The following is a 23,615-nucleotide window of genomic DNA, read 5'->3' on the forward strand; positions in this document are numbered from 1 at the left end:
GCCACCATGCGCCCGGTGTCATCCAAACAGAGACTTTTAGAGTTCTTCGCGCCCGGCGCACTCACCCTATGCCTGGCGCCATATCAGTAAAATGCCAAACAGGGTCATTATCTGATATCGCGCCCAACATGGTTCTCTTCACGTCCGACATGACTTATCCAGAGACTCCCATATAAATTCGTGCCCGACGCAAGTAACCTCGCGCCTGGCGTGAATTTAAAATGGTTGCCTTTGATGAATGCACGCCCGATGTCAAGAACTTGCACCCAATGCAGATTCAAACAACAACCTCCCAAACTTTGAAAATTTCATCAAAACTTGAAAATCAGAAGATTTCCATCACATGCAATCCAAGAAATGCAACACATAGACTCCATACAAATAGAAAACAAACTCTAATTCAACATGCATCCATCCGATGCATCAAAATCACTAAAAATCTCATTTTTCCCAAAACCCTGAAAAATGAGCAATATTTCAATTCAACCCTTGATTCTCAAAATTCATGCATCAATTGAGTTCTTAAACTCACATGCAACCAAACAACCTACATTCTAGCTTCCCTCGCGTGAAAAATTGGCTCAAAATAGGCAAGAACAGAGTAGAAGAAGAAAACCCTCCAAAGCTCGATCCGTGGACTTCAATCCTCTAAAAGTAAGCTTTCTAACCTGAATTCCAAGAGAAGACAGAAGGAGTTAGTGATCTAGAGAAGAAGAAGAATCAAACAGAGAAATTTGAGAGAGAGAGGAGCTCACGGACCCAGAGTCCTTCTTTCTAAAACTTCTCTCTAAGTTTCTTTGAGAATGAACTTATGAAGTTCCCTTCTCAGAGAAACTCTTATATACTCTCATTTCTAGAGTCAACTAAACTCTGAAATCTACTCACTACATTACAATAATCAACTCCTAGAATTTTATTTTTCAAAAGTATTTTTAGATATTTTTCTTTCACGAGATAATTTTTAGAAATTTTCATAATTTTTAACTAATTTTTTTTTTATCATAAATACATATAAATTAAATTTTAATATTTTTAAAATAAATTATCTATAAATAAAAAATATTATGTTATAATATAAATTATTTACCATAAATATAAAATATAATTTATATGTTTAAAAATATCTATTTGTATAAATTTTAAATATAATTTATATATTTAAATATAATATTTATTTGTATATATAATTTATTATAAAATTAGTTATATATAATACACATTTAACCCATGCATTAAGCATTTTAAAATATTAGTTTTAACAAATCTAAAGTAAATATTAATTAAAAATTAAAAATGAATACTTGGACAGATAAATCAAAAAATATATTTGAATATTCATAATTTTAAAATTATTTTTTAATTTTTAAATATTAAACACAGAAATTACATAAATAAAAATAATTTGTATAATATAGTTAAAACTATAATTTTTTTATAAAAGTTAAACGGGTAAGCTAAAAGCTACTTTATTTTCTTGACATGCTGAAACTTACTTTTTAAAAATTTTATAAAATTTCATGAAACAATAATTTTGATATTTTAGCACAATTTGTATCGTATCTTAATAGTTTACATTAAATATATGACTTATATTATAGTAATATTATTTAATTTATTATTCTGGTATGCATCAAATATTAAATATAATTAAAGTTTATTTACTTTTATTTTATATTAATGATTTTATCTACTGGTATATCATATTTCGATCCTAAAAAGTACAAAAAAGCATTCAATACAATTAAGTACAAAGTAGTTAAAGTTATTGGGTAATATATATTAATCTTAATTAAGTACTAACATCTTTAACAAGATTATACAAATTATTGATAAGAGGAGCTGGAAAACATGAGTTGTCATTGTCACATGTACATATTAAAATGATTTCATTACAAATAAAACGGTTTAGGTCACACGTGGAAAAGCTTCATAGATATTGCAGCACGTGGATTTTGGAGGAAGAGGAGAGCGACACGTGCATGTTTCAAAAATATAATTTTTTAATGACTTATTATATTTACAGAGAGAAAGAATTTGGAACATGAATTATTGAACAAAATAAGTCTAGATAAACTTACTCTTGGAATAAACGAATTACTCCTCTCTCTCTCTCTCTCTCTCTATCTCTCTCTATCTATCTCTCTCTCTCTCTATCTCTCTCTATCTATCTATCTATCTATCTATCTATCTATCTATCTATCTATTTATCTATCTATCTATATATATATAGTAGGAACATTTATCTTATCTAAAAATATTTTTAATGACTTTTTTCAATGGAAGTTTTAATAATTTTTTTATTGAGCTCAACTTTTATTTATTATGATTATTTATAGATAAATTTTAATATTTTAAAAATATTAATTTTATACTATAATATAAGTTATATATTATAAATAAAAATATTTATTTATGTAAATTTAAATATTCAAATATAATATTTTTATTTATATAATTCATTTTAAATTTTAATTATATAATAAATACTTAATATGTCTATTGTACAGATTAAAATATTAATTTTAAAACTAACAAATTATAAAAATAATTAAAAATAATTACTATTAAAACATTTTTAATTATACAAAAACTTACGTTAATAGGTATTATAGATTTTGTTTAACGAAACAACTTAAAAAGTACTTATTTGTTATAGTTTTATCAAGTTTTTTTAAATAAGTAAAAATTATAATTATGACAAGATGACTTGACTTAAGACTCTTTCTTCAACTCCCCACCACTAGTTTTCTTATGTGAAAGTTATCGAAATAAATTGTCAAATTATTAACGGTCACAAATAATTTTTATAAATCAAAATGAATTCTCTTAAATACCTCATTAATCCGTTTCTACGTTTATTAGTCTTTGATAATTTCATATAAATTTAAAGGGAGAAAATTGAAAACAAGAAAAAAAAATTGAAAAAAAGTCATGTATTGAATTGAAAAAAAAAATACATAATAAATAAAACTTTGAAGATAAACATTAAAAACAAAAATCATTTAACAAAACTTGTTCGTCCAATTAAAAATGGACTGGAATATTGTGATACTCATCTACCCTCAAATACAATACCAATTAAAAAATAAATAAAAAATATAGATTTGAAATCTTCATAAGTAGTTCATAAGTCTCCTTTGAATCCTCACACAAACATAAAAATATAAAGATAACCCAATTCATCAAAGATAAATAAACTGAATAGTGATAAACAATTACAATTCAAACTTTTTGAACTAAAACGACAAAAATAACAAAATCCCTAACTACTCCAATTTTCGGTGTCACATTGGCATCAGAGCTATACACTTAAGCATCCCTTGCTCCTCCCAAGGCTGAGGGACCTCGTCTGCAAAACATACAAAACATGCCAACAACAAACGAAGAGTAAGAATAATCTCACTCTATAAGGAATGGGCCGCAACTCTCGACATCCCATACCTTCCAACAAAAACTAAGATAATAATAATAATAATAATAATAATAATAATAATAATAATAATAATAATAATAATAATAATTTATACTCCAAACTATAGAAATCACAATTCATACTTCAAACCATAATAGCAACAATTCATATATTTCAACTTCAATACAACATCATTTATCATATATGCATCAATGCAATGCAATGTGCACCTATGTCTAAATGCATGGGGTACCCAGCCATTATCGTCATTATCATCGTAAATATATAATTGGTACTTAAGTTCCAAGTTAACCTTAGGCTACCAACACACCAGTGTTTCCATCAGAACACCGACAGGTTTCCACCAGAACCACAATAACAGGTTCCCACTAAAACCACAAATATGTATATATGATGCATGTCACCATCATGCAAATGCTCCTATATTATCACATCATGATCATTGTTTAAATCATCGTTGACCAACATCTTTATCAATTCACATTAAGGTCTTTCATCATTCAACAATATTTATACTCATCCACATCAAATGTCATTCACCAGTTTACCATCTACAACTTTTACCTCTTAAATTCCTTGAATTTCTCCCCTCAGGGTTCTAACTCTTTTCTACAAAACATTCAATTAATTACTCTAGAGACATCTGATCATCAAATAAATTACATATTTTGCATTTACTCATTAAATCACATTAAACGCACCTCAAATTTTGTCAAACAGAAAACTTACAGGATTGAGGGTCAATCCCTCTAGGGTTCTAATCCTCTTTTACAGAGCACAATTAATTATCCATAAACATCTAATCATCAATTAAATTACATGTTTCGAATCTATTCATCAAATCACATAAAACGCACATCAAATTTCATCAAACGTACATCAAATTTCATCAAAAGAAAATTTACAAGATTGGGGGTTCTAACCCCCTTTATAGAAAACATCTTATCATCAATTAAATTACATATTTCGAATCTACTCATCAAATCACATCAAACGACATCAAATTTCCCCAAAATGAGTGTTCTCACTCCCCCCTCCCCACACTTGGAGTGATGAAAAATGTAGATCTATGCGTCTAGTTCCTCTTCATTGATTCCTCCTCCTTGTTCTCCTAGTACGTTCTCTTTAGAGTACTCAAGCCTAGTCAAAGAACGCAAAAATGAAAAGTAAAATTATAATAATAACATCTTTTATCTTCTAACATAAGTCTTTTATTTCTTTAAACCCCCTCTCATCTTTATTATTTCTAATACCCCTTACAATAATTAATTCTATTAAAAGTGTAAAATAAAAATTATTAATTGCAATATAAAACCAAAATCATCCTCCTTCCCCCTAATTAATAAATATTACTAAATAGAAAATTTCATAATGTTACAAATTTGAACAACGTAATCCTAGAATTTGTTATAAAAATTGTGTGTGGATTAGTAGTAAATATCACATAATATAGAAATTTTTAATTCATACAATTTTTTAAAATTATTTATATAAATATTTCTTCAAACCATAAAATTATATAACTGAAAAATAAGATTAACTTAAATAAATAATATAATATAAGTTATTCAAATTTAGGTAAAAGAGTAAGAGTAGATCAGTTATTTAATCCTGAAAATTGTAAAAGTTATCCAATTAATAATTACAAAAGTGGCCAAATAGTTCCTAAGTTATATACTGTTAATCAATTTAATTCTTTTGTTTGGTGATATTAATTAATGTCACATTAGAAAGTCTAAGGTGTTAAAGGTGATGTTACGTGTCTGAACGACATCCAAATTGACACATACATAGTTGTCATGTAATGAATCATTTTTCACCCTGTTGACCAACAACCGCAATTTCACTTTTTTCTTTTCTTACAAAAACAAAAATGTTTTCATTTCCCCTTCCTCTTTCATCCTCTACAATTGCAAGGACTCCTTTCTTGCAAAATGCTAACAAGTGTAAAATTTCTTTCACGTGGTGTCTTTAAAGATTTGGATTTTTTATTTTTATTTTTTATTTTTCATTTATTTTATTTTTTTTATGCTAATTTTTTCTTTTTCTTGCAGCAGGCTAGCAACTAGAAAGACCTTATACTTTTAGATGGGTTGCAGGCTAAAGATCGAATAAACCCTTATAATTTGTAGAGAGGATAAAAGAGGAAAGACATAGGGAATTTTTTTATTTTTTGTTTATGTAAAAGAAGACAAGTGAAATGAGATTGTTGGTTAAAGGTAAGAATGACCATGAGAGAAAGGTAGATAAGAGCAAGTCACAAACCCGTTTGATGAAAATCCGCTATCCCACTTATATTCGTGCAAGTATCACAATTTCAATGAATCTTGTAGGTATTCACGAATTTCTTAAAATATAAACAAATAACAAAAGTAGCTAAAAAGAAAATACACAAAATTCAGAACTTTTAAAATTGTTGAATAGTAACAAATACGAATATCTTTTGACTTGTCATTATTCATCCCATTAAAAAGTGTATAGAAAAAAGAATTAATTTTATTTGGGTTCTTATTAAACTATCCAAATCCAATTTTATTCACAAGCATCAAATATATACAATTCTTTTGTCAAGTCTTAAAGTTAGAGTTGACAAAATGAGTTGTGTCTGTGAACCAACCTAATCCACCTTAAAAACGGGTCAAACCAAGATAAAATAAGTGAAATTTTATAATAAATAGGTATATTTAAACCAGACCTACTTTCACCTAGCCTACTCGAGTTGAACCTGTGGTAGGTCGAACAACCCACTAGCCCACCCATTTTTTTCTTGCAACGGACACTAGTTAAGCACAACTAAATTGACACCACACACACGCCAAAGTCCAAAACAAAACCTTATTCTATTTCTTCTTTTTCCATCTGGCCACCACGATGCAACCAGGCCAGCAATCGTGCAAAATCTTTGAGAAATGCAGCTTGTAAACAACCTCCAATGCTATTCTCATTGCCACCTGAACAACCTTTAGCTTCAAATTAGGAAGCACCAATATCTCCTTGTTCACAGAACTTCTCCTCTTTTGCTAAGTCATCCAAAAAGGAAGCGTCATGGTTCGAAGCGACGTTGAGTGCGTTCAAGTTGATCCTGATTCACTGGTAAGCATCGTGAAGGGTTTCTGCATTGGAAATACATGGTGCTCTCTATTTTTGATGAAGTATTTTTAAACCTTTATTTCATTTTTTTTTTATGTTTTTCATATTTTGATTGTGATGTTGCACTCAAAATTCAGGTTGTGACCCCCACTAGTAATATATTAATGGATGATTGGTAATTTTTTTTAATCTTTTTGTAAGTTGGTGGGCTGCCCGTATGACCCACCAACTCATGGTAGGCCGAGTCAAAGAGATTTTGAGAAAATAAAAAATGAACCAAGTTAAGTTGATCAATTTTTAAAATGAGTCAAGGTAGATCGACACATGAGTCAAGTTAACCCATTTTGACGGCTCTAGACTCAAAGTTGTCAAGAATGGTTTGTCCAAAATTTTGTTAATTTGGTCCAATTATTTTACATCCACGTGTGCTCGTTTAGATGTCCCTTGCATATGTAGCGTGTCTTATTACTTGAACTACGTTTTAATCATATATTTAGTTTTCTAATGCACTTTTGTTTATAGAAAAATGCTATGGTGGAACACTTTAATAGGTAGTACAGGGTGGAACACCATTATTCACCATTACCATTAGTTTCATCTCATCCACACAATTTCACCATGCATCCTCTCCACCTGGTTTTCTCCTTTCTCTCTCCCTCCTCCATTTACCTCACTCAAAATCTGTGCAAACCAAAAAATGTTTATAACTTCCAACGAAATTTTAGAGAAATAGAGGATAAAAAAACATATATAAATCATCGCTTATAAGGTTCTCGTGGAAAAACATACAAAAAGTGTATGCATCTAAAGGGTGTTGACAGATGCAGGGGTTGGCTTCTTGTTCAACTGAATTAACAAGTGAAAACTAATAAATATATCTAGCCCACTCCAATCATTAGCATGAAACACTATTTCACTATCTATCTTTAGTATGTCATTTTATGTTTGGAATATCTCTAAGAATTGGCAGATTATTTAGCCACATCTATTAAGTCGACCTTTAACATGTAAGCTCAGTGCACCATAAACCACAAATTAAAGTGGATCACCCTAGAATTTGTGTTGTTTATATAGAAAACACAAATTAAAGAAGCTCTAGTTCTTGTTCTTGAAGCAAGATTCGTTAAAATATTGACAAAAATGACATTACCAGATAAAAAATATTATAACATAATTGGTATCAAGTTCTCAAATAGTCCTCTCATCTACATATCTTCCAGGTACAAGCCTAGCAGTAGCAGGTCAACTGGTGAGCTCCTCCATTAGGCCCTGTTGATTTTCAGAAAATAGATAAATTAGGTCGCATTTCATACTATTTTGCAATATAAAATCTTAAGCTGGAAGACAACTTAACCTTTGAGATAAATGGCTCGGCATCAGTTCGCTTAAGAAAGTGCATTGAATGGCGGGCAAAATTGGCAGTCTTATCACTAAGCACAATGCCTTCTCCAATGTCATCAAGGACCCTTACTTGGATGTAAGGATCTTTTGGCGGTACCATATCCTATCAAATGCAGATTTTATGATTGACGATACAGTAGTTTATCCTCACATTTCAAATAAATTCTGCTACTAGAAACTATAAACAACAGTGAATAACTCATTGTTGTTCCCATCCCTCAGATTGGTGTTCTTACATCTTACCAGTTATCCAATCACATACACCTAAAGCAAATGCACATCAAGAACCCCAAACAACCAAGTCTATTAATTTTCACATGAGATGCATGCTTCTCAAAACCCCAACAATACTATCAACCGATCTCCCTTATTCATTCTGCAACCGACTTAAGGTGCATCAAAACAAGTATCTGCATGATAACCTTTGGTTGCATCATCACTTGAATTATTCAACTATATAGAAGATAAAGGGAATGCGATACATCCATGGAATTTCTTAAGCCAACACTATAAGAATTTTTGCCTCAATCAAGCAAGATGCAAAATGAATATTACATACATTGTAATTTGAACTGAAACGGAAGAAAAAAAATTCTTGGCCTACAAACATGGAGTTAACTTAAAACTAGGGATAGTTTTATACCACAACCAAAAGTAGTTCCTTTTCAATCAATAATCCTAAAATTATAAGCAGCCCAGGCTAAAATTACTTAAGACATTGATTACAGATACAACATCTTGAAACTACATTGATGCACATATGCATAAACTGATGTCTGTATTTTTCCCTTATATGATCTCTTATGTGAGTGTATACATGTGCATGTGTGCTCATAGGAGAGGGAGAGGTTACCACAGTCAGATCAACCAGCAGTTTCTTCATATAAGATTTCAATGCTGTAGAATGCTTCTTGAAATATTCTTCCTCCGAATTACAAAGCTTCTCTTCAATTTCTTGAGGGAGCACATGCCCTATCTTCCACAACAAGCTTCGCATAATTTCAGCTCGATTGTACCTGCATAGAGGTAAGTTACAGAATCTTAGAATGCAGATAAGTTACAAAATCTAACAATACATAAAAAATATACTTGATGGAAAATAGCATTTCAAAGAGATACTTACACATAGGCCATTAGACAACGTTTATTTCGGACTAAAGCAAGATGGTGGATAAGGGCTCCATAGTGATCTGCATTTCTTGCCGTTTGGACATCCAAACCTTCATCTTGTATCTTCCTGTTTACACAAAACAACAAATGCTCAAATGGGATAGGATACTGCAACAAAAAGTAATGCTTTGGGGGAAAATATGCATGTGACTTTATCACCTCTTATTTAACTTCTTAATACAGTTTCACCATACACAAGCACACGTTTAAAACCCATGCTTGTGTTAGATAGCATATTCCAATGAGAAAAAAGCGGGACACAAAAAAGAAGCAGGACACCATATTAATGCTACCTTATCAAGGACTGAAGCTCAAGGTGATGTTGACTGCATTCTGCAACTACTTGTTCAAACAAGTCACTCTACAAGATTAATGGAAAAATAATCAATTCAAAGTAAGCATATATTCAATCAGAGTATGGTAAAAGGTCTATGATAGATAAAAATTAAGAGCAAAGGAAATCAAGGTATCAAATAGCAACATCATAAAAGTCATAAATACTTCATCCAAGGATGATATCATAAACTGGAACATCATGAATCACGAAAGAATAAAATAAGTTAACTGTAATCAGGAAGCTTCTAAAAGATTTTTCTCCTTGCCTTCAGAGTGGGGAGAATCATGTTTCATGTATGAAAATGGTAGAATAGAAATGCTTGGATAAATTAAAAGGGATCTAAAATGACACGCAGACGCAGTTGATGAATTTAAGAAAAATATTTCATATGTGAATTAGTTGCCTGAATCCTGACTCAAATCGTACTTAGAGTGATCTTATCCATACAAATAATTTCTATTTTTCATCTCAACTACTAAAAGTTGGAATAGTGAAGAGAATTATATTCATAGTTGAACTTATCATTATATACTCACGAAGTCAACACCTTTGAAGCAGTAAAAAATCATATGCAGTATTTTAATCCAAAGCAAAGTAGTATAGATCCGGATACAGCTCTAGTATTGTAGCTGACAAGGGCTGGTAGAGGCAAGATTTAAACATGAATTCAAGTATTCTCAGTGAGGTAACTGTGACAGATTTTCACAACACAAAATGCCATCAACAAGCATCAGTAAGATTAGAAAGCAGTAACAATCCCCAGATGCATGAAACTAAAGGCTCATACAAGAGTACCAACATTATTCCAAAACTTAAGATACCACTCACTGAAATTAAAGTGCCAAAAAATAATGTTTAAATTACATACTAATATTGTAAATTATTTTCAATAACACAAGGTTGTTCCAGGCTTCCAGCATAACCCAACAATTGAAAAATAAAAATATTAATATCCAACAGAAAAATGAAGACATAGGCTTACATTGAATGGCACAAGCTGGCCCTTTTCTCCACTTGCAAATTCTTTCACAAGTTGGTAAGCTGTTCTCCCATACATGATCCAAGTTCCAGCTTTCACCAGAAGAGGAATTACACCCCAAAAGATTATGGCAAGTTCACAATTACTGATCAGATAGCTATGAAAACAAAAAAGAATAAAATTAAGAGATGGTTTCAAATGGGCAAGCTTTTGCTTAGATATTCAAATTCAAATCAACAGCAAAAATGGAACTCAGTAAGCATTTAGCAAGCTGTGACAGGGAGACCCTATGGAACTCAACATGTTACTTATGTACATTTAGAACCATAAATATGGCCCAGTCCACCCCACCAGACCTTGCCTGTATAGGCCAAGGTCAAAAACCCATAGGGCACAAAAGGCCGTAGACTCAAACCACAGGACAATATGGACTAGGGCCAACCCATGGTCAAGCTCAGACCATCATTTCTTATCTTTATATATTACTAGCCCACCTATTAAATTGGTTGGCCAGTTGGCCTTTAATCTACATTCTACACAAGTTATTTTGACATTATCAAGAGTTCATTTTCTGATGTAGTCTTGCTCATTTACATTAAGATTTGTTATCTATATTCAGATTTACAAATTTACTATTATTATAACTTGTATATTGCACGAGTCACATTTAATATTTAATATATAAATTTATAATCATAATTAATTATCATAACAATAATTATAAAAGATTATTCATATTATGTAATTAAAATAATAATGTCAAATAATCTAAAAAAATATTGATAACTTTTATTAAAAACATTGAATGTAACTTAATATAAATGTAAATTTATCAATAAAATGTGTCACCATAATAAAAAATCAATAATAAACAAATGTGAAAAATGACGAGTTGAAAAAACATGGTGTGTATTCTCACTTTTACAAGTTTCATTTAAAATATTCTCTTCATCCTTGTTATTCAAATAAATATAAAAGTATTTTAAATAAAATAATAATAAATGCTTGGAAATAACAATAGATAATATAGCCTCTAAAACGTCCTTTGAAAAAAAAAATTCTTTTATACATCAAATATCAATTCTTTACAACAAATTCATAATTTACAATATTGATTGAATTCTTCTCCACACAGACAATCATTCTTAGCTTGTTTCTTCCAACACAAGCCGAATCCAAGAAAATTCATGCTATTTCACTAAGAATCATACTGCACTGCACACTCTTTTCCTAGATTAAGTGTTAAAGGAAAGCCAAATATGAGAAGTGCTAGACAAATTTGAGCTTGGTTTGCAATCAGAGTCATGCAAACCAAATTCGAGAATTATTAGAATCAATAGTAATATAAATTCAGGTCTTTCTGCAAAAAGCCTTTTCACGCATAAGATAACCTATTAACCTGATTTCCAAAGTAGAATGAAATATATTTGTATCTAATTATATATGCGCAATTTGGTGCCTCATTTTTAGGACCAACAGAACAATCCAATAATAGAGTAATATTGGCCAAAAGGCAGGAACATCAAATACAGAAAAGAAAGTCAGCATAGATGCTATGCAGAAAGCCTTTATGAAAGAATACTTGGCCCTCAATAATTTTTTTAATCATTATTCTCATCCATCGACAGAGATTCCTTTAAATTGTTCCCAACAGAAACAGGTAGGCTTCAGCAGGTCAAATTTTCAATATTATAAATTACTTTAATTGTTAAAAGGATATAAAGAAGTGAACATTAATATCATCCTCACATCACCAAGCTCATTGAATACAAAGATTCTCATATATGAAGTTAATCTATTCATACAGGAACATCTAATCTCTTTTGTTTTGACCATATGAACTTCAGGCCATGATTTTTTGCATTTGCCCAACATCTTGGGACATTGAAGGATAAAGAAGACAATAAGCATGGTGTATATGGTAAAACTTGCTTAGTGTTATATATGTTCCATTGCAAACAGTTGCCTTGATTAATGATTTAATGTAAAGGTTATGAAGCCCGTGTCAAGTTCTTTTTAAATATTTAATCTAATGGTCAAAAGGTCAAGAGATTATACATAGATATATTTCTGGTAAATATTTTCCACAATCTCATTTCTCATCCAACCGCCAGAGATTTATCATTGCAAATTTATGAAAATATACTCAAAGGATTAAGGGACAAATTAAATAGGAGAGAAGTTTGTGTTTTGCTTCTAAAATTGAGCTTTACAATTGCTATATTTATATCACCCTTTAGCTGCTAAAAACTGAGCCAAATTATATTTGATCACAACCCCAAAACCACATGAATTATATTTCGATAATACTTACACATTCACATTAAATTTTGAAGAAAAAAAAATCCTTGAAATCTAAGAGATTGGAAGAAGAAGAAGAAGAAGAAAAAAGGGGGAAATTGCAAGAGTCTAATCAAAACCTAGGCTGAAAACTTTAGACAGTATATAAAAAAATATATAAAAATCAAGGAAGAATTGAGATTGAGAAAGTGATACATTACATGGTTAAATGTTTAATATATATAACTTCAGCTCTAAGTGGATTCATTGAAGAGTGAAATTGAAATACAAACCCTCCTTTCTAAAATAATAAAAGTTTGGTGAATAAACTGCTAATATTTTCAAAAACTCAGTCTCGTTGTTATAAATTATTAAACCTCTCAAATATATAGAATCTAAGAAAAACAATTCTAAGTGATAGAACAGTGAATCCTAGCCATCTAAAGTAGTTCAACTAATCTAAAGTAATTCACATATCTGTCCCAGAACAATCTTCAAATTAATTAAGTTGATTTGGCCTTATTTAATGTTTCAATCCAAGGTAAACCACACAAATTCAATCATCTTTGGTTTGAGTATCAATTCAGTGATTTGAAAACTGATTTTCTCTTATCTGAACAATCAACTTACATGGAGTGGGGCAAAAGAAGTAAGGAAGGCCTTAACATGTCATGCAATGAATAATTTTAGGGAGCAAAATGAAGGAATCAAAAGGCACAGGTCATTAATTTAACGGAGGATATTTGTAAAGAAAGTGAAGCAAAGAGAATATAGTTATAATCAGATCAATAATCCTACAAAAAAATCATATTCCAAAGACAACTGTGGACTAACAATTTAGAACTGAAAAAAAAAATCATAATAAAAGTGCTAAAAAGGAATGGAAGTCCAGCAAGAGGGTAATCAGAAAGGTAGCAATTTAAAAAGAGAGAATTTTGAAGATGTGGCATAGGAATGCATCTGAACCTTATTTTAATCAATTTAAAAGATGTGAAGCCAGAGGAAGCGACTAAAGGAAAAGAAAATTGTCCCAACCTAAGGCAAATTAATGTTTTCCTGCTCCAAAATTGGTTTAAAGTCAGCATCTTTTCCTACTCCCCGAGAAAAAAAAAAAAAAAAAAAAAGTCCAACTATTTTTTAAAAAATGTTTACTTATATACTCACAAGGTTTCCTGGTTTGGACCTTGCATTGAGTAATTGCAGATAACAAGTATCACCCAAGACAAACTATGGCAGCAAAAGGATACCTCAAGCCATGAGAATAATAGATCATATCAAACATTTCTATGATTTACTTGGCTTTCATATGTAACAAAGAATCAGCACTCAGAAGAAGAAAATAGAAAGCAAATGAATAAAACTTCTTCGTTAAATTAACTTAAGTTATGCCCCTTAACTTCTATTATAACTTATGGGAGAAGTTTAATTCATTTAATTTCATATTTTCTTCTCCTATAATTCTTATTGAGAGTGTATACAAACAAGGCCTTACACAGTTAACTTCCTTAAATCAGGTTTCAACACGAACAACTGGCTTAGCTTATTTTAACAAAGTTTTGGCATTCACTTTCCAAAAGTATCAGCCTATAAATACTTTATGGTTAAAAGCTTTCTCAGTTGCAAAAGTGATGTATGAACAAAAGAGAGAGAGAAAGAGAGAGAGAGAGAGAGAGAGAGAGAGAGAGAGAGAGAGACTAAATGTAAATGATTCCTAAGTACAGTACAAATCATAATTAAACAAAAAATCCCTGTAATTGCTTAGTATAGAAGGCTCACACAGAAAACAGAACACGATGAAATGAAAAGCCAACAATCTAGCAAGGAAGGACAGTAAAATAGAGATGAGGGCATGGTCAAAAGTAGTTACACAGATTAAAATTCCCAAATTCACAGTTGAAGTACAAATGTAACCAGCAATGTGATTGATGTTCAGCATATGTTTAAAAATGCAATATTACAATTTAGTGGTCTATATAGGCTCATTTCTCCAGATATTTTCACATATATTTCTAACTCATGCTGTACATCTAAAACTGTTTCTTCATTTGTTCCTTCCTGCTTTTAGATTTGGCCCACTTCATGTCAGTCCACAAGTAAAATTCAAATATTATGCACATTGGTAGAGACGATTATCTTTTCTTCATATCAATCCATTCAGAAAATACAAACTTTGCATACTTAGATGACATGCAAGATTACTTTCATAAAAATATTTGCAAAGCATGTCAAATCCTACAACCAACAAACTCACATAATAGTAGGAGTTCAATTCACATTTCATAAAATCTGACATTCAAGAATACTAATAATTTAACAAGATAGAACAATATAAAATCTGTGCGTTAAGAACCGAATATTATCAACTGCAGGAAATAGACTAAGCTTTCACATAGGCACAAAAAAGGGGTTAGCTCATTTACATAGGCACAAACCAATGGTGAATTTACGTGTCTCCTAACTAGTATTCTTCCTTAAACATCAGACACTTAAGAATCTGATCCCACTGAACCTGCACAACATTACTTGAACTAAGTCTTTTATTTTGAGAAACTATGTATATAATTTTTTTGTACAATAAAATATGAAACAAAGAGAAAGAAATACTATAAGAGGATCTGTCTAATAGAAAGAGATGAAGAAAAAAAATACTATAAAAAGGTATTAAATGAATAATGTAACCCTTTTATTTTTATCATGGGAATTCAAATTTTGAAAAGTAGAATCAAAGCAAAGAATTAACAAAATAAATAATAAGAAAGATAACAATAAAAAATAGAGCAACATATAATTGGAATAAAACTTCAGTTGAGCACCATATTTTTAAATTTCTTAGGAGCAACACTTAACTGGTTTCATTGAAGAAAAAAAGAAAAAGAAAAAGAGCTAGAGTAGTAATTAACTAAGAAGGGAAGAAATTGTAGAAAGAAAACTGTCTGTATATATATATGATAAAAAGAAGAAATAAAGAAAAATAATGTGCAGATACTATAGAATGTTTAATATATATATATGCAGAGATATTTATACAAGTATATATGACAAGTACAGGCAAGACACAGATATGTTACAGTAACATGGGTTTACGAAAGAAAGGCAGGCAACTTGTAAGCTGAAAGAGGAAAAAGGATAGGCGCCGCCGAGGGATATATCTGTATATCAGAAGATGTGATGCATGTGCTTCTTATTACTTTCATTTAGAATTTTGAAGAAAATTAAGGAGAAAAAATTGTACATCATTGCTTCAATTTAGGCCATGCACGTCTAAATAATATATATCTATATATGGTTTGGTAGTAACCCAGGCTAAGGAATAATTAAAATTGACAAACCAAGTTCCTTTTCTCGTTTCTAATTTGATCCAACTTTCTTGGTTACCGCCAACCACAATATTGCAAAGTGTATAAAGTAACTATCAAACTGGCATCATCATATCAACAAACAAATGCATTGGAATTACACAGTAACTCAATATTAGAAATGGCTGAGTAAATCAACTAAGGTAAATTAGATAATTTTAAGCTAATTACAGGTGTTGATTTTTTATCTAAATCAAGCTTCTATTAAAACTAAACTTGAAGGCATACAAATATAAGGAAGCTATCACCGTGGAGAGACTCTCGTCACTTGCAATCAGTTCTCTTAGTTCACTCTCAAACTCAAATGTCTGTTCAACTATATAGTTTGCTTTCCCTTCAACCAATATGCTAAGTTCTCCCTTCACTCGCCGAACAGAAAATACTTCCTAGGATTCACTGAGAGTACCACCCCTAAACTACGGAAGCAACATCTACAGAATATTTCATACCAAAGGTGATTCTTCAAATCAAAACATTTGGTTCCTAAAATCTCATAGATTTTTAGACGAATCAGAATCTCCCCACTTTCAGAAAACATTATGAAAGAACAAATTAAAGAAATTAAAAGGAAAAGTAAAAGTATAAGAAAAATTGAATTAAAAGCACTAGATGAAGCATCATGTATATCTACATTCTAAACCAGATTCAAATACTCCAAATTTGTTGAACTTGTTAAAAAAAAAAAAAAAAAAAAAAGATTAATGATATAAAGTATAATCGGAAAAGGTAGACCTTGACGGTGACACGACGGACGATGGCAGTTGGGCGCGACGGCAGGCGGTGGTGGCTGGACGAAGGCGATTTCGTGGGTTAGGGATTTCTTTCCTTCAAATGGGTCAGGGTTTTCATGGGTTTAGGGACTTTGCTTTTTGCTTTTTTTATTTTCTATGAGTTTAAGATGTATGTTATATAAATATGAATACATATAAAATATTATATAATAATATAAGTTTAATTGTTATCTTAGTTTTTCTTTTTATGAATTTATTTTCATTCTTTAAATTTTTTCTTTGTTCAAATTCATAATTTTATTTTTAAAAGTATTAATTAAGTTTTTGTTTGTTAAAATATGTTCTATTTGGTTTATTTTAAAATTAAATTTGCTTTTATCTTTTTAAAATATTTGAAGCTAGTAGGAAAAAATTGGTGTAACACTCCAAATTTTCTACTAATACAATATCTATTATTATTTATTTATATATATATGAATATTATTTTCTTATAGTTGTTTTTGTTAATTAAAAGGAGTTTTTATAAAATATTGTAAAAGGTTTTAATAATTTAAGTTATTTATGAAATTTTTTATAAAATTATTTTTATTAAGGCTGGAACGGGCTGTTCCAAAAAGTGGAACGGGCCGTTCCAGACAATGAAAATATACTGACTTTGAAGCAGCAGAACGGGTCGTTCCAAAAGTGGAACGGGGCGTTCTAAATTTGTAAAAATGCCTAATTGGATTTTTCCGGAACGGGTCGTTCCTAAAGTGAAACAGGCCGTTCCAGAGTAAGAAAAGTGTCTAAAAAGTTAAGTTGGAAACGGACCGTTCTCTTTATGGTCAACCTGTGCAAAAGTGAACTCCAGAACGGGCCGTTCTAATTTCAGAACGGGTCGTTCTGCTTTTTGGAAACGGGCCGTTCCGATTTTGGAACAGGTCGTTCCAGTTGAGAATTTTACATATGTTTGAAGGATCCGGAACGGGCCGTTCCGAATTCAATACGGGTCGTTCCGGGTGCGCCAGGATGCCTATAAATAGGGGCAAGGGGGGTGAAAAAATTATATTGAGTAAGAAAGTGAAAATCTTAGAGAGAGGAAGAGAGAGAGAGAGAGAGAGAGAGAGAGAAAGAGTAAGAGAAAGAGAAAGAGAGAGAGAGAAAGAGAGAGAGAGAAAGAGAGGGAAAGAAAGAGGGAATCCAGAGGAGGAGGCTCTGCCCAAGTTTCAACTCCGCTTATCCAGGTAAGGTGGGGAGTGAGAAACCTCGCTCGGGGGTGTGGGGATAATTGTTGGATAGTTTGATTGTCGGATTGGCCCCCAATTCCTTGCCTGTTGTTCTGTCTTTCTGTTTGCTCTACTTTGTTCCTTGTTTTTACTTTGTTCCTTGTTACTTTGTTCCTTGAAAGTAATAAATGAATATGGAATTAATGCTAAAACTAAATAAGTTTTAATATGAAAAAGAATGTTCTGTATGAATTCCTATGCGGACCTTATGAGGAGTATTTATGACATGATCATGTAAAATATGGACAAATGACATGAGACCTAAGAATGGACTATTGAGACAAGTTATGATTATGAGAATATGAAGAATAATGACATGATGTACTAAATAAAATTATGTAATAAGATAAATGTTGAGTCAATGAGATTATGAATGTATGACATGCATCATATGCATATATTACTCCAGGTGTGCCGCTGAGGCCGCATACCCACGATGTAACATGCTAATAAGGTGTACCTTATGGTCACCCACGATGTAACATGCTAACCAGGTGTACCTTAGGGTCACCAACGATGTAACATGCTAACAAGGTGTACCTTAGGGTCACCAGTGATGTAACCAGGTGTACCTTAGGGTCACCAGTAATGATATGTGAAACTTCCGTACGGTGCCACATGCATGCATTTATGAGTTGAGTCCATGACATCATTGCATGATAAATGAGTGTATATGTAATATTAATGATGTATGTGTATTGTTTACATGTGACTTATATTTGTTGTATGTGTGTGAGTGCTATCTAACCTTTAATCTTCACCTGAAACTAAGTGAGATGTTTCTCACTCCCTTGTTATTTTTGTATATGTTTAAATTATGTTGCAGGTGAACAACATCATGAGGATGTTGGTGATGAGGCTTAAGGCTTCAGTTGGGCCTGCTCTGATAGGATGTGACATCGGGCATAGCTGGACTTATTTTGGATGTTATTGTTTTAAAAAGCTTTAATTTTCTTTTCTTTTGTAATTTTGAACGTTCTTGAGAAAAGATCAAAATGTACATCGTTGTCATATTATTTTTATTACATGATTTGAAAGTTATAAATTAATTCCTAACTAGGAGGCACTGCCACCTTTACTGGAATTAATCTATATTTTCCTTTATATGATTTCTTGAATTTTGATACTTAAATGATGACTTTCTATGATTTATGAATTAGGAATGTGAATCTTCTACCTTAAGATATTTGAGACAATTGTTTTATACATAAAAAATGTTGTTAACCATGAAAGATTTTATTTACTCTAAAAGAAAAAGAAACAATATTTGTTTACATTTTATTGTGTATTAATGTTGGGGTAGAGAGTGTCACAATTGGACTAAATTAATTTTATTTTTACAAAAATTAATTGAACCATTTTTGAAATAAATGGACTAAATTAAACTTAATAATTAAATAAAGAGACTAATTATTCAAAATTTAAAAAATAAAAGGATAAATTGAACCTAAAAAATTAAATTAAATGACAAAACAATAATTAAACTTATAATCTATTACAGAAGAATAATTATTATGAATTTTATATTATTAAATACTGGTATTAAATTTTGAATCGTAATATGTGACTATTTCAGTTTTGACTTTGTGACATGAAAATAGACACTCAAATTAAAAAATGAATGTGAGTTTTTTATTAAAAAAATTAATTATGCAATAATTAACTGAATTTTTGTAAACTTATATAAATACTCATTATTTTTTAATTATTTCAATATATATCTCTTAAGAGGGTGTTAATATTATATATATATATATATATATATATATGGAGATATTAGTATAATTTTATTTTTAATATTAAGTGTGTATGTAGTAGCTAGTGTAAAATAATGTAATTAATATTTTTAAACATTGAGGAAATTAGTGTAAGTATAAAAAAATAAATAATCTAATAAATGTTCAAAGGTTGTCAATGTAATCATTTTTTCTTAAAATAGATTATAGTTTATAATTTAAGATTATTGATGAAAATATCATTATATTTAGTCCCAAAATAAGAATGTAACCTAAAAAGATAGATATATATTTGAAGGCACAGATATGTGTCTTGACTATAAAATAATATCATATTGTTGGAATTAAATTGAGTGCGAACTTTTTTATTTTGTAGAGAGAAAGAAATAAAGGCTAGGAAGTGTGTAGAAAAATTTCAAGAGAGAATGAATATATCAAAAATAAAATAAATAAAAATGAACATATATAATTGAATTTATGTAAATCCAATGTCATTGGATGAATTAATCATAAAATAAAATTAATAATTGTGATTAGTTAACTAAAAAATTGTATAGATCAAAGGAGGTTTAGATAAATTAATTATTAAAATTATACATGTTAATAAATAAAATATAAATATATAGTATTTTTTTTATCAATTTTTCAATTAAATAATATATATATATACACATATTTAATTAAATATAAAATAATTTAGAGTAATTTAATAATTTATCAATTTATTTGAATTTATATTAATATTAATATGTATTTAAATTTTCTATTTTAAAATATACATACTTTATAATTAATGAAAATAAAAAACTTTTTAATATATATATATATATATATATATATATATATATATATATATGATAAAATTATACTTAACACTAATTAACATGTAAAATTATTTAAGCATTCAAAAATTTTATTGGCTACTTTTATATTTAATTTGTGATTATATTTTCTTCATTTTTTTTAACTTACCGATAGATTTGTTCACGTTTTTAACAAAAGTAATTTTTTATGAAAGTAGGATTGTTAATTTGAGTCCAACCCAATGGATTGGCCTGACTAGCCTACAAATATGGTCAGATTGAACTTAAAATAGATGACCTAAATAGATTAGATCATTTTGCTTTAACTCGCTAAGTCTGATAAGTCAAATAGGCTCGAGTCAGGTTGGCTTGTAAGCTTACAAGTTGATCCGTAAAACTAATAATTGAAATAATATAAATTAATAACAATATGTAATGTTTTATAAAATAGCATAATTAAATATAATAATACTACAATAAAAATAGTCTTTTATTTTTTTGTATTTGCATACGAAGTTGAAGTTACAAATTTAGGGTTAGAATTAGTCGTTGTGAGAGTTTTGTCGCTTCCATAATATCATTACCCCCTTGACTCATCATCTATATTCTATTTGTCAAAGAAGATGAAGATGTAGTCATGCTCACGCTTTTGCTCATAGAGTGACGATAATGACTCACCACCATTGTTGATACCACATAATTACATAGTATCACTTCACCTTATAAGAAACTTTTATTTTTCTTTAAAATATGATTTTTTCTACTTAGTTGTTCAAATATGTTTACCTAGCTAATAAGTCTTTCTTTGTTATGACATTTTTCCTATCTCATTCCAGTTATCATCTATTACTTTATTATCTATTGTTGGTGTTGTCCCTAACACTACAAGAAAATTGTCATATAGTGACACACACCCTATAGTGACACTATACATGTCATTAAAAATTACTTTTACCCATACAATAACTACGATATATGTTGGTATATTATTAAAAAGTGTAGGTATAGACTATAGTGACACACAAAATATGTTGTTAAATCTCATTCAAAATCAACACTAAAATTGTGCAACTATATATTAAATAGACATATACTTACATATATTATACTTATAGTGACATTTTTTGTATATGTCACTATATGTAACATTTCTTGTAGTGCTCCAACTCTTACCAAATACCAAGTATAATATGATTTTAAAAAAATAACCAAATTAGACTTTCAACCTCAAGGAAAAGAACGACAAATAGAATCAACATGATTTTATATGTAAATATTGCTAGAATAGCTATTGTAATTAACTTGTAGTAATAGTGTTTCATGATTGTACCAAAATAACTAGGTATTTCATGACAATATATAATATTAATTAAGTTTTATAATTTTTTTTTCATCATAAGAAAATAGGTTTATTTTTTAAAATGTATTTTTTTAATTTGTTCAATTTGACTCAATAGCCTAATGGCCCGACATAGGTCAAGTTGGACCAAAAAATGGTAGCCTAAGAAAAATATAGGTTAGGCCAACGTAGTCTAAAATAACATTTATAAGTTAGGCTAGGCTAAGTCAGACCAACCTGTTTGAAACCCCTAGATGGAAGTAATTTCCAACAAATAATCTGTGGGAAACATTTGTTGAAAAAATCTCTAGTTAATATCCATCGAATATTTTCAAATAATTTTTTTTGTCGCATATTTGATGATAATAGCCATAAAAAATGTTAATCTTTGGATGGAAAAAAGTTTGTTGGAAAATTCGTCAATAAATTTTACTTACCTTTAGATTAGCCTTTTCTTATGGTGGTTCTTTATCTCCTAATAACCTTTGGAGAGAAGCCTTATTAATTGCATGTTCCTACAAAATACGACACCCCAAACAAAGACCGATAAAACATCGTACGAGTTATGAAAAAGATATCAACCTAACCTAAAGTACTTGCGAGGGTGGGAGTACCTAGCTAAAGTTCTGTTGGCTTATCTTAAGAAAAGGAAAATATGGTCTAAGACTTCTTATTGTATATTTATTAGTTGTCTTAAATGTAGTGCTACTTATGAGTTTCTTGTCCTTAAAAGTAGTAATTGATTACAATAACTAGCGGAGACTAAAAATGTTGAATTCTTTGAGAACACTTTTCCTTTGAGGTTTAGTACTAGTTCTAATTAACCTTTAACATTAGAAGTCTCTAGTGAATTTATGTTTAAGGACTTATAGAGAAGTAAAACACAAAGAAAAGAAACATCTTTTAGGAATGATTTTTATACCTATCTAGTTGAGAATGATTCTTACACATGATTAGATTTGGTGGATGTATGATATGTACTCTTGTCTTTTGTCTAATGCATGACAAATTCTTAATGCCAAAATTTGTTAAAAGTCTATTTGGATACAAGATTTAAATGCTTTTGAAAACTTATTTACTGAAAATAAATAGTATTTTATTGTAGAAAAGTTCTCAAAAATATCTATAACTTATATCTAAACAAACTTTAAAGTTAATTTACAGTTTTATTTAACTAATGCACATTTTGTTGCTTGCTCTAAATGACAGAAAAATTTGCGGAGAACTGATTAGGTTTACTACAAAGAACAAAATTGCTGTTACATTCAGCACGCATTATGATAATGAGTTGGACATCTAACAATTATATTATTTCTAGTCAAAGCAGTGATATGAAAGATAATTATAAATTATATTTTGAGTTAACATGTTCCATTTTGTTTTTAACTGAAAATCAATACTTTTATGCCAAAATAACTAACGGTTTATTAAACAATTCTATATAAAAATCTATACTTTTATAGAACATGGTTTTGTACTATTGCTCAAGTTGATAGAATTATCAGCATGTTATCTTGTATTTAGGTCTCAGGACAAGAAACCAATGGAATCGGAAACCAACAATGTTGACAGAATAATTGCAAATCTCATGTTCAGATCAGCATGGAGTTTAACATACATGATCATCCCCTTACATCATCAATAAGCTCCATACAACAAGTTATTGTAAGTCAAGTTGTACATCAAAATAATTCA

General features: G+C 29.8%; 1 protein-coding gene across 2 annotated transcripts; it reads right to left on the reverse strand.

Moving 5' to 3' along the window:
* Window positions 1-7,558: 7,558 nt before the first annotated feature.
* On the reverse strand, window positions 7,559-16,939 carry PSF1 (partner of SLD five 1). 2 transcript variants are annotated; one of them, XM_029269208.2, is made up of 8 exons: window positions 16,779-16,936; window positions 15,111-15,199; window positions 10,414-10,567; window positions 9,388-9,455; window positions 9,048-9,161; window positions 8,778-8,940; window positions 7,878-8,027; window positions 7,559-7,792 (listed from the first exon to the last, which is right to left on the reverse strand). In XM_029269208.2, the coding sequence occupies exons 3-8, from the start codon at window positions 10,486-10,488 to the stop codon at window positions 7,766-7,768; spliced, it is 597 nt and encodes a 198-aa protein (XP_029125041.1). In that variant the 5' UTR covers window positions 10,489-10,567; window positions 15,111-15,199; window positions 16,779-16,936; the 3' UTR covers window positions 7,559-7,765. The 2 variants fall into 2 exon arrangements, with proteins under 2 accessions (XP_029125041.1, XP_020202489.1); XM_020346900.3 differs by lacking the exon at window positions 15,111-15,199 and having other exon boundaries at window positions 16,779-16,939.
* Window positions 16,940-23,615: the final 6,676 nt, after the last annotated feature.

Source organism: Cajanus cajan, chromosome 10 (genome assembly GCF_000230855.2).
Source record: "Cajanus cajan strain Asha chromosome 10, NIPB_CcT2T_4, whole genome shotgun sequence".
Classification (NCBI taxonomy): domain Eukaryota; kingdom Viridiplantae; phylum Streptophyta; class Magnoliopsida; order Fabales; family Fabaceae; genus Cajanus; species Cajanus cajan.

What these genes read in the sequence shown, in the direction of transcription:
- PSF1 (XM_020346900.3), bottom strand. Translation starts at nt 10,488, where the DNA reads ATGTATGGGAGAACAGCTTACCAACTTGTGAAAGAATTTGCAAGTGGA. An exon ending in GAGCTTCAGTCCTTGATAAG is followed by an intron (nt 9,162 to 9,387) that starts GTAGCATTAATA and finishes TTGTGTAAACAG; the next exon opens with GAAGATACAAGATGAAGGTT. An exon ending in CGTTGTCTAATGGCCTATGT is followed by an intron (nt 8,941 to 9,047) that starts GTAAGTATCTCT and finishes ACCTCTATGCAG; the next exon opens with GTACAATCGAGCTGAAATTA.